The 13160-nt window shown below is 35.4% G+C and overlaps 1 protein-coding gene across 2 annotated transcripts in view; it reads left to right on the top strand.

Moving 5' to 3' along the window:
- Positions 1 to 13160, top strand: part of ARHGAP30 (Rho GTPase activating protein 30) — a 629388-nt gene that overhangs the window by 531920 nt on the left and 84308 nt on the right. For both annotated transcript variants that reach the window (XM_044059639.1, XM_044059640.1), the window contains exon 9: positions 13055 to 13132. In XM_044059639.1, coding sequence (XP_043915574.1) covers positions 13055 to 13132 — 78 coding nt within the window. The remainder of the gene's footprint in view (positions 1 to 13054; positions 13133 to 13160) is intronic.

Raw genomic sequence — 13160 nt, 5'->3', positions numbered from 1 at the left:
AGGGGTGGCAAGAGCCTTGGCCAGTATCCAGAATCCCAGGGGTGACAGATGCAGGCCATCTCTGGCAAAGCATTGAGGTCTGCCTATCATGTCATCCCAGGCAGACAGATACTGGATCCCCTCTGAATGACACCAGAAACTTAGCCAATTGTTAAAGTCAGTCATTTTCTGCTTATACTGTGGTATCATTCTGGGCAACAGTAGGATGCTACTCAAGGGTAGGGTCATACTTGTCTCGGCTACAAGATCTGAGAGCTCCTCCATGTCTCTTTTCATGTAGCCCAGGGAGGTACATCTTGGGTCGTTCACACCAACATGGACAATCACAGAGTCATATTTGTACTTGTTGTGGAGATCCAAGTGCGTGCGTTATGTGGTGAATCCTGGTACCCGACAGGCAACTGACCGTAACTTTCTCCTTATTCAATGTAGTGAGCGGGATGTCAGTGTGCCTTACTATTCAGTCACCTATGACTAGAATATTGGGTAAAATGTTTTGCCATAGGGGCTGAGGCTGAGTGGTACATTGTTCACGTGGGCTATGTGTCTCGGGGGCTGTGTTTGGATGAGATGGCTGCTTGCATTTCTGCCTTGGAGGTCTTTGTTGTTTGGGCAGATTTTTCCACAAAATTGGGTGTGTGTGCTTTGTGTTAATATGTGAGAGGTGTGGTGGTGTGTGATCCGGGGAGCTATGTGTTCTATGTGGTGTGATGTATGTGTTAACCTTATCCTCTTGACTGGCTATCCCAGTCTTGGTTGGAGAAACCGTGGCCTCTAGTTGGCTATGTAAGAGCATCTCTCACAAGTGGATGTGTTTGGAGGTAGGAGGAGAGGGTTGTCTGTGTACATGAGGCAATTGCTACATTGCCTCAGGATGCCCAGGTTTACCAGGTTAATAGAAAATGGTCTATATGAAAGGCAAACTTCTTTATCTGGCTGATACCTTATCCAGATCACCCAGAAATACAACGGAACAGTTTGAAGCAGAGAAGTTTGACTTTGATATCATGGAAGTGCATAATTTTTCTTCCATGAGACTTGATGAGCTGAGAGATCATGCAAAGACTGATCTTGTTTTGCAAAAGCTCAACCACTACATCCAGGTAGGATGGCCGTCAAAGCAGTCTAGTGTATCACCTGAAGTACAACCTTATTTTCCTTACAGAGATGAGATGTTGATGGAAGATGACATTATTTTAAAGGTTCTAAAGTTGTTCCTTCTTCCTTACAATATGAATATATTCAGATTTTGCATTGTGGCCAACTGGGTTTCAAATCTACCAAAAGAAGGGCGAGAGGGCTAGTACTTTGGTTTTTACTAGTGAAAGACAATCACAAAGTACTTTCATCTTGTTCAGTAAGTTATATTACTAAAACGCATCTGCAGAAAGAGCCGCTTCATCCAAGTCAAGTTCCTGAATACCCCCAGTCAAATGGTCTAGATGAACGTGCAGTACAGAGCACAAACAAAGCAATTACTAGAGAAGTCAATGCGTGAAAATTCTGACATCTTTTTGAATTTACTCAGTATCAGAAACATACCCCGTCATGATATACTTGTCTCACCTGCTCAAAGACTTTTATCTAGGCAAACCAGAACAACCTTGCCTATCAGTTCCAGTCTGTTGAGGCCTAAAGCTAAAAAACAGCAAAGCAATCAAATCCCAACTACTCAGAAGATGTTCTTTTCAAATGTCCAGTTATGATAAAATGAGCAGATTTCTTTGTCCATTGAAAAAAAAGAGAGACAGTGAGGATATAAACGGAATAAGGTTTCGACCGGATTGGTAAAGTAACAGGTTTATATACTGAGCTGAGATCCTATTTTGTGGAATCTGAGGGTGTGGCTTACAGGAGAAATCACAGACATCTTCTTCCTGTATCAGAACTGATATCACAGCATTGTTCCTGTGATACAGACTCTAGATCGCAGAGCAGTCCAGACAATGTTCCTGTTCCAGAACGTCTCAACTTCCATTACTACTTCTGATGATGTTCCTGATGTCCCCAAGGTTGAACATTGATAAGAGACAGTCCCAGTTGCCAGCTCTAACTCCAAGTTCTATGTCACAGGATTTGGTCGAATCTCCAGACCTAGTGTGAAATCCACAGCAACCTGGACATAATTGTCTATATGTATCTAGTTCTGTATAATTGCATGTCTAAGAACTATCTTGTATTTATTGCATGTCAGTCAATGTCATCAATGAAGTGCGATTCATTTCTCAAACACGGAGGATGTAGAATATGTATGTGTGTTGTACCTTTAAGAAGCATTTCCAAGGACAGCACGTGCATATAAATAGCAAGCACGTGCTAGCTTCAGTGTCATTTCGAGAGTGCAGACAGAGTGAGCATGTATGAGAGAGAGAGAGTGAGTTTGTTTATAAGTTTATCTAAGTTAAAGTTATTGCCTCATTGCTGATGTGTTTGTACATCATAAAGTTGCTTGAGCAGAACCCACAAATGTTAGTCTACACACACACACACACACACACACACACACACACACACACACACACACACGCACGCACACGCACGCACACGCAAGCACACACACACACACACACACACACACACACACACACACACACACACGCACGCACGCACACACACACACACACACACACACACACACACACACACACACACACACACACACACACACACACACAAACACACAAGCACAAAGGAAGTCTGTGGGGTGCTGGAGTGTAATACATTTTGGAACAAGTTTCTGATGACCCGTCCCTGTGCACAAGTCATATAATCAAGTCTGTTAATCTTTCAGTACAAGATGTTTCTCATATCATATAGCTCAGACCCCAGCATATTCAATTAATCCATTTTTTTTGTTTGAATTACTGCTTTTCAATCATCTCACTTGGTAGCACCGATTCCTTTGTATTGCTTCTACAACTTTTATGTCTCATACTAGATTTCTACTGTAATTCTGATATGACTTTTTTACAATATGTCTTAAGGTGTCAGATGAGATTTGTTATTATTTTAGTAGTGTATTGAATGTTATAGTAGGATATGTTAGTTTTATACTTTTATTATTTTAAGTAATTTAATCTCATTTAGTTTAGTTATTTAAGAGTTTGCCCATTTTACCAGTAATACATTTTTACTATGGACTTGGTCTAGTGTTTATTTATTTAATTTTGTTATTCATTCTTGTCAGTTTGTTAATAGTAAGGTCAAGTTAATGTCCCAGGTATTCAGTTTACGCATAAGATTTTGTTTGTGGAGTTACTGTGTATTTCTAATAAAAAAGAAAAATCTGTGGTATCCCTTGAAGTCTGAGAAAACTCAGTATGCAACCTAGAATGAAACACACAAACAAGCGATCCTAGTTGACTATAATGCTTGTTTGTGTGTTTCAATAAAGGATACTCCATTTTTAACTCAACAATAGACTGCTTGCTATTTTCTATTTTATTATTTTGTAGTACGTATTTTACAGTTCGATTTTTATTAGTAAACTAGGTGCATAACATAACTCAAGGAGTGAATTTCACACCGTCCACACTGCAAAGTTTCTTCTTGGGTTGTGTATTTTTAATACATTCATTGTGGGTAATTGTAATTGCAATGAGAATGGGTTTTAGAGTAGACCACTTATAAGATTTTTTTGATCAGTATTATCAATATCTATCCATCTATCTATCTATCTATCTATCTATCTATCTTCTATCTATCTATCTATCTATCTATCTATCTATCTATCTATCTATCTATCTTCTATCTATCTATCTATCTATCTATCTACCTATCTGTTTATCTATCTATCTATCTATCTAGCTATCTGTTTATCTATCTATCTATCTATCTATCTATCTATCTATCTATCTATCTATCTATCTATCTATCTATCTATCTATCTATCTATCTATCTATCTATCTATCTATCTATCTACCTATCTATCTACCTATCTGTTTATCTATCTATATATCTATCTAGCTATCTGTTTATCTATCTATCTATCTTCTATCTATCTATCTATCTATCTATCTATCTATCTATCTATCTTCTATCTATCTATCTATCTAGCTATCTATCTTCTATCTATCTATCATCTATCTATCTATCTATCTTCTATCTATCATCTATCTATCTATCTATCTATCTATCTATCTATCTATCTATATATTTATATATTTATTTATTTAATTAATTTATTTGCATTTGTTCATTGGGATGGTCCAGCTGGGCCAGAAGTGCCCATTTTCAGTGGAGTTCTGCGGAGAAAAGTTCCATATATAAGACACTTCACATACAATACAGAATTTACATTAATAAAGACATTTGGTACATATTATTGGCAGCTTATACAATTGGTGAAAAAAAAACAGTACATAAGTAATCATTCTCAAATCAAAGATATTATACAAGCAATACAGAGTATATACATGAGAGCATTTCATATGAGTAGTTTTCAGTTAGCAAAGTTTATATATAACAACCAAAAAACACATAAAGTGAACAAACACAACACTAGCGAAACGTATTAAATTATGGTGTTACACACACTTTTAGATTTATGGTGATGGAACAGATTGGTTTAAATGAACGAGGGGATGATATACAAAATAGAACAGAGGTAGCAGAAACCAGATGAAGCATTAGATTAAGAGCTGATATTGGCAAAGGATTAAATGAAAAACTTCCATTGAAACCTGTCTTAAAGGGTAGAGCATTACATAAATAGATTATGCGTATATATTCTATATTTGTATAACTTATGTTTGTGCTGAAATTATTTTATGTGGATAGTTTATATGGATTTACATTGGTGTATAACTTTAAGGAAAGGCTATGGCTGTTATGGCAACTAAGTACTGTTGATCATGTGATTTCTTGATTATATATTGAGATTATCTGTTGTGTTTTTACATCTGATGAAGCAGTGGAGGTAATATACTGAGAAAGCGCTAATGTTCCATTAAAAAGCTTTTAATTTGTTTTACAACTGAAATTTTCATTGTGTTGGTTTACTTTATGTGTTTTTTTGGTCATCATTATTTGGATATTAAGTGAACCATTTGTCTGCTGGGCTATATATTTATTTGAGTCCTATTTGGTTTACCGAAATTACGTTTAATTGAACTCCAAATAAACAAGATCAGTTTGTCAAAACAATATTCCGATCAGTGTCTTTGCTGAACCACAAAACACCGCAAACACATCCAGTTAAAAAAAATAAATGCAAAAAACATGTCTCCTAACATTTTTGCAGGGGGAAAGTCACTGCACCTCCCACACCTCCTGCAAATTATATATACCAATTCTGAGATCACACTACAGTGACAACAAGGATGGATTTCCCACTCTTAACTGTAGTGCAATCTCAATTTAAATGCTAAGATGTTGTGAAACTAATTTGCTGTATACGAAGCATTGCTAACATTACAGTTATATCCACCATGCCACAGAACCAGTATGGTGTATGGGAAGGTACATAAACACTGCACACATGTACTTCTCACACTACCAGCTTCTCATTTATAATTTCACTGAAATGAACTTCAGCAAAGTCAGTGTTTGGAATATTGTTGTTTCAGCAAACTGGTCTTGGTTATTTGGAGTTCGATTAAATGTAATTTTGGTAAACCAACTAGGACCCATATATATATATATATATATATATATATATATATATATATATACACACACACATAGATATATAGATATATAGATCTGTATGTGACTAAGTGAAGTGTAGTGTGTTTTGTGTTAAAGGCAGTTTGTGTGAAGTATGGATTGAGTGACTTCTTGTTGGTTGATTAAGGTGAGTCATACCTCTCAACCTCTTTGAGCAAGAAATCTGGACAAAGCCATAAATAAATGTGAGACAAAGGCCCAAAAAATAGGGACAATTTTTAAATATTGCTCTTACAAACTTAGAAAGTTGATAGAATAACAGGTTTTGCATTAGCGTGAATTTTCTGAAGGATATGAAATCTGAAACTCAAATGTCTGTCATTATTTGCTAACTTCAGTCTTTAATGATTTGCCACTCATTTGTTCAAAAAAACACAATCTTATGAAAAAAGGCCCAAAAATAGGAGGCAAGAATCTGGACATTCTGTGAAAATCTGTACAGTTGAGAGGTATAAGGTAAGTGGCTTTGTGGTTACACGGACAACTAGTGTCAGCATGTGTGAGGTGTGTGCCCTAGTTGTCTGGTATAGTGATTGTGTTATAGAAAGGGTTTTTTATTGTAAGGTACTCAGAGTTAAGGGAAGGGGCAGGGTTAGGGTTAATACCCATTACTAAGGTGGAGTAGAGGAACTAACCATAACCCTCCTCCTAACCACGATTGTGCATTTTACCTTAAAATATCCTTTTCATAACACTAACACTATTTAGACATATTTGAGGTGAATAATTGGTAGAGTTATGGGTAGTAAAGCAGAAAAAGAAAAAAAATAAATTTGTTTTCTTTTCCAGTGTGCTGGTGTCAGTAATTTGTGTTGTTGATATAATGAATTGTCAACATTATTAGATAGTTTACTAATTTTTGTATTGTTTAATTGCTTGGTGTTGTTCATTGGATGATATGTATTTAAAGACCAGCCAGTTTGTATTTTTTTTATTCTGATGAAGCCCCTTGTGGATGAAAGCACACAATCTGTTTTAACTGTGCCTTGTAGTGGCTGCTTTGTGTATATGTGTATATATATATATATATATATATATATATATATATATATATATATATATATATATATATATATCTATATATAGATCGATATGTGTGTGTGTGTGTGTGTGTGTGTGTGTGTGTGTGTGTGTGTGTGTGTGTGTGTATGTGTTTCGATGTACATCCTTAGATAGAATAAAATGTATTTCATTCTGATATCTAGGTATATCATTAGAATAATTATATTTCTATGCAATCTCTAACTTCGTGCTTAATACCGTTAAGCTATTCATATAGTCTGCACACATATTTTCTAAAGTAAGAAGAAAAAAAAACTGTTAAAAAATGAAAATGGTCTAAGAGTCAGACATACAAATCCTGAAAATATGTCTTTGAAATTAAGGGATAAAGACTCAGTGCTTTGGTACCAAATGCCCTCCTCAGATGACAGCCCTCTCTGTATGAATTCATTTAGTTGATTTTTCAGCAAAGGAACATCTAGTTAACTAAACTATGACCAAATGTATTAAGTGCTTCTGTTACCTTTAATAAATCTGTTTTCAGTATAATATTTTTGCTGTTATGGAAGGCATGTCATAACATTCTCAGTCCTGACAATATATTTTTAGAAGTAATATTTGAATTACTTTATAAACATAAGAAAAACAACCTGAATATATTAAAATAAATATGCTGACAAATGTGTACGTCTCTGTGAACAATGCATAAGACACATACGCAAATGCACACTATCTTAAAACTCTGAAGAATTACAATATAAAAAAGAGAAATTATGAAATAAGTAAAGACTAGTTTACAAAAAGGGATATTTCTACATGAACATATCCAAAGCATGTTCTTGCTAGTCTCAGTGATGTCATGATTTAAATAATCATTACTAAAAGAAGAGTGATGATAACAATTTGAGTATTTAACAAATGAAAATATAAAAGTGTTTAGATTATACACATTACCTTAGAGTATATCACAAATCACTGAATAAGTATGTAAATCATAATACTCAAATAGTAAAAACAATTTCTATGGAAGCAAATCATAATACTCAGATAGTGACAATAATTTATAGGGAAAACCGTCAACACTCTCCATGGAAAAGTCAATTATTTTTAACCAACAAAGGAGAGAATATAGATATAGTCATTAATTTTACCACTGCGTAGAATACAAGGATTATCACAGATAGGTGACTCTTGCCTCTACTTACCTCCTTCCCTCCCTAATGTATGGTGCACCCCTACTAACTAACCTATCTGCATTCATCACTTCTAAATTAGAAAACTGCTATAACAAAATTAAAGCCTACATTATTCCCCTCCACAAAGGAGGTAACAATAATAACATCTCTAACTTTAGGCCCATAGCCATCTTATCTCCCATCTCCAAACTCCTGGAAAAATGCATTCACATACAACTACTACCATACCTCATCAATAGTCACCTACTAACCCCAACACAACATGGTTTCAGACCCGGTCATAGCACCACTACTGCACTACTCTCCTTCCTCGAAACTGTAAATAAAGCTAGAGATTCTAACCAAATTGTCTCCACCCTCCTCCTAGACCTATCTAAGGCATTTGATACCATCTCCCACTCCCTACTCCTGACCAAACTCTCCAACCTACATCTTTCATTTTCCTGTATCAACTGGTTTACAAGTTACCTTGCCAATAGGCAACAATCAGCTAAATGGAAGAAAACTACCTCCTCATTCCTCAACACAGTCACTGGAGTACCCCAAGGTTCCATATTAGGGCCCCTACTGTTCAACATCTTCATTAACGACTTCCACCACAATATCCCAAATGCTAAAATAGTCCAATATGCAGATGACTCTACAATTATCTGTACTGCTAATTCCATTCCCTCCCTTTTAAAACTAACTCAGGATGCCTTCTCAATAACTGAAAAATGGATGCATGAAAACCATCTAGCTCTAAATCCATCAAAAACCAAACTCATGATATTCACCCCATCCAAAAACATAACTATCGACATAAACTCTTTCCTTATAACCAGTCACAACAACACATCCATATAAGTCGTTTCCTCTGCTAAACTGTTAGGAGCTCTTATTGACAATCAGTTTAGTTTTGATTCCCACATACAAACATTAAAAAAACACACCAAAAACTTGGTATGTTCTATCGCCATATTCGCTTCCTCTCTCCATCCACTAGACTCCTTCTCTCTACCACATATCTAATCCCTTCCCTCCTATATGGGGCCCCACTTCTAACCAACCTAAAATCCTCTACCAAAGCTAAACTCTCCTCCTGTTACAACAAAATCGCTAAATTCACCACTGGCCACAGATCCTCCCCCCATCACTGTACTGCCCTACATAAACTAAACTGGCTAGAGCTCCCTAACTACCTTACCTACACTCAACTAACTCATGCTCATAAGCTCATTTTCAAGCCCTCACTCTGTCCCTCACTCACCTCAACCTTCACCATACACCAACCTAACAGACCCCTTAGAACCAACACTCAGAACCTAATTGAACTCCACAAACCTGCCCATCCAGCAGGCAAACTCTTACTCTCATTTTCCCTTGCCCGTCTCTGGAACTCACTCCCACCTCATATCTGCAGCACCAGCAACCTTCCCATCTTCAAAACTCTCCTACACACACATTTATCATCTCTCTGGGAATGCTCATGTTCCCATCCTACATCACATCCCAGCTACTTCCTTATCACCCATACTTATCTTCTCACTGGGAATGCTCATGTACCATCCTACATAACATCCCCAGCTACTACCTTACCTCCCCAGTCTATAATCACATCCCTGTGGGAATACACACATCGTAAATAATCTCTTAAGTCTATATTCTTCTGCATTTACTTCTAACTATTTCCTTCCTTTAACATTCCTAAAAAAAAAAAAAAAAAAAAAATGTTTAAATTGACATGAATTGTCACTAAGCTTCACATTCCTGCTGTATTAACATTCTCACATGCTTATATTTACTCTTCTGTTCAATCTTGCATACTATTACAATATTGTTTTGTATTTACTTTATTTTATTGCATTATTGTATTGTATTGTATTGTATTTTCTTTTTACTTTATTTTATTTTATTTTTATTCTTTTCCTGACATTATGCTATTGTATTACTCTTATATATTGTTACTTGATATTGTACATATGGAGCTTTTCTCCCCAGGACTCCATTGAAAATGGGTTCACTTGGCCCAATGGACCATCCTGGCAAACAAACTTCAAATAATAAAATAAAATAAATAAATTTCCAAATTTGCCACTAACTCCAAAAACTCCTCCCATCATGATGTTGCCCTTTGATCTCTAAATTGGCTAGAACTCCCAAACTATCTGGACTACCTCCAACTCATCACAGCTCATAAACTACTCTTCAACCCTACCAAATGCCCTGCCCTTACAAACATCCTACTCCCTTACATCCCTAATAGAGCTTTTAGGTCAGCTCATCAAAATTTAATTACTGTCCATAAACCTAACTGTCCACCTGGACAACTTCTCCTCCCTTTTTCTGTAGCCAAAAAATGGAATTTTCTTCCTCCTACCCTACGGACAATGGAGAATGTGGAAAACTTTAAAACTCAGCTTCATTCCTACCTCTCCTCTATCTGGAAATGTGCCTGCATTCTCCCAACCTAGCTCACCCCCCTTCTATCCCTTCAACACCTAAGCTCTATACTAACCTTCTCTACAAAAGGAATAATAACTCTCATCAATACTCTTATCTTTTTCTACATTGCAACCTCCCATATCTAGAAAATCTTGCTTGTTCCAATATGCTATTAATAAATGTAACTCCAAACTTACTAATGTCCTCAACTTGATAACTACAACAGTTTTTAGACCAATATTGTAAATGGTTTTCTTTAAACCGCATATATTTTTGTATTTCTACTTTGCATTTGCTGTGTACTTATATTCTGTGTATTTACCTGAATATGTATCCTACTGTATTTTGTATTGTAGTCTGCATCTCACTGTATTTTGTATTGTTGGAACTTTTCTCCCCAGGCCACCACTGAAAACGGGCTCCTTGAGCCCAGTAGACTTCCCCGGTCGTCAAACTGGAAATAAATAAATACATAAATAAGATAGGTTACAAATAAAATGTTGCATAAAAGTAATTTGTCCTTATAATCAGTACAAATTTGAAATCCTATAATAAGAGTTTTAATCACTGGAGGTAGTTGTTTAGTTTTAATCACTATATTGGTGAATAAAAGGAAATGAGGGAAGTCAGGTATCTCTCAGTGTCAAATAATGATAGCATAATTAATTTATCTTAACTAGAAAATCGCTGATTATTTTACAATCCTAAATCATTTTTGAAAACATGATGTTAAAGAATAGATATACAAACTGACAATTACAGCCTAGCATTAATTCCATATAACTTAAGCTAGATTCTAGTTTCCATTTTTATTTTTGTTGACCAAAGGAATTTTGTAATTTTTGCTCTGTCGCTATACTTTCAATTATATTACTCTCTGAGACCAAGCTTATTCACTGTTTATAACCCAGCAGTATTAAAATAAAACTGAGAAAAACACATTTTTTCAGTAAATGCAGTCTATACTCCATTAAAATTTCTGGGCTGAAAACTCCTAAATGAAGTAGGTTTACTTTTATTCTAAAAAGTGTAACAAGGCAACATGGAAGATGACATTATTTTCAGAGGTTCTAAAGTTGTTCCTTCTTCCTTACAACATGACTATATTCAGATTTTGCACTGTGGCCACTTGGGTTCCAAATTTACCAAAAGAAGGGTGAGAGGACTAGGTGGTGTCCATACAGCACACTACCTTATAGTGACAAAGAGGGGTGCTGCAGAAGCATTTTAGCACTGCAACATCAGTTGTGCTGCCATTTAAATGATACTATTTTTTTTAAATAAAGTAAGCACATGTACTTCATCATTCACAAATGTTTTCCTCCGAAACAACTTATTAGGAAGGAAGAGAAGAGACACTGTAGTGGGAAATATGGGATTAATTCATCTTCTTTTGGTGACTTATTGTCTTCTCAGAGGCACTGATACCCACATCTAAATATTTTTACTAATCTTACATTACACTGTTTCAGCAGTACCAGTCTAATTCTGGCATGTGTGGGCTTGTAAAGTGGTAATAAAGCCTTTTAATATACCTCTTGCCCATTTTGGATATTGTTTGGCATACTTAGAATACTGAAGACATTTAAACATATTTGAAAGGGTAGAAAAAGTAATAATTTGGACAGGAATTTTAAAAATTGGTGAAAAGGTAGTTGCAATGTTTCTGTGGACCCTCAGAATATATATTTTGCTATGCATTATATGCCCTTTGTGGAGGGGAAGGTAGGAGTTTAAAGAAATGTTGGTATATAATACAAACTGACAATGTTTTGTGGGAGAAATGAAATTGTAAGTTAAATTTACTATATGGAAATTCTTCTAATATTATGGCTGGAATAGTACACAAACAAGTTTATTGTGAGAGTTTTGGGTGTTGTAATGGCTGCAGTATTTGTAAATATGTGGGTTACCTTATTATAAATGCACATACATATGTTTATGCCTGTTGAATGTACACTATTTTAAGACTGTAGTTTACTGTCTAAAATGACCTTGTGACTTACATTGTACAGAGCAAACAAAAATCCAATAAGAGCCCATAGGTTAGAGATACTAGGAACCACTCTCACAATAATCTAGTAGCAATACATTTAAACAGAAGCATGCTTCATATCTGGAATTGTTGAAGTGTTTTATAATTTTTGTAGTTGAAAATTTTGATTATATTATAATGTGTCCGATATACTATTGTGCAAAGACGCTTGGTATATTTTACGTAAGAGATCCTGTTTCCTAAGGGTCTTGATAATAAACTAATGATGAGATATTTAATTGGTTAATTGAAAAGTATAATTAAAAATAATTTTTGGTTGTTTTGCCTTTTTTAAAGTATTAAAGTGGATATGAAGATCTCTGTAAATTTAAAACTTGTGAAGGTACAGATTGCCAAAATGGTAGTTCATTGTAAATTACAGAACAAAGTGATTATTTTAAGGTTCCAGACCCAGTAACCATTGTGTGCTTAATAAGAGTCTGTTATGGTCATTAAATCCAGTGGAAGTGTGTAGTAGTAAAAGTCACAGGCTACATTGTGCTTCAGTTTCTGGTGCTTATGACCCATACTGTCACTCCTTTTTACTATAAAAAGATTGTGTGTGTGTGTGTGTGTGTGTGAGTGTGTGTGTGTGTGTGTGTGTGTGTGTGTGTGTGTGTGTGTGTGTGTGTGTGCGCGTGTGCGCGTGTGTGTGTGTTACTGCAAAATCTAGATGCAATACCTGTAATGTGTTTATTAAGAGTTTCTCATCTTATTCTTCTTTTGCAGATGAAAAGACTGACAAATTGTATCTTCGTCCAGCTAAAAGTATGGACTCCTTGAGTTCCATGCCTTGCTCAAATGAAGGTATGCATTTAAGTTAATACTTTTTCAT

This window comes from Protopterus annectens, chromosome 17.part0 (assembly GCF_019279795.1).
Source record: "Protopterus annectens isolate FY-2018-M chromosome 17.part0, PAN1.0, whole genome shotgun sequence".
Taxonomy (NCBI): Eukaryota; Metazoa; Chordata; order Ceratodontiformes; family Protopteridae; genus Protopterus; species Protopterus annectens.
Note: the sequence above shows the minus strand (reverse complement) of the source record. Positions and strands in the feature narration are given on the sequence as shown.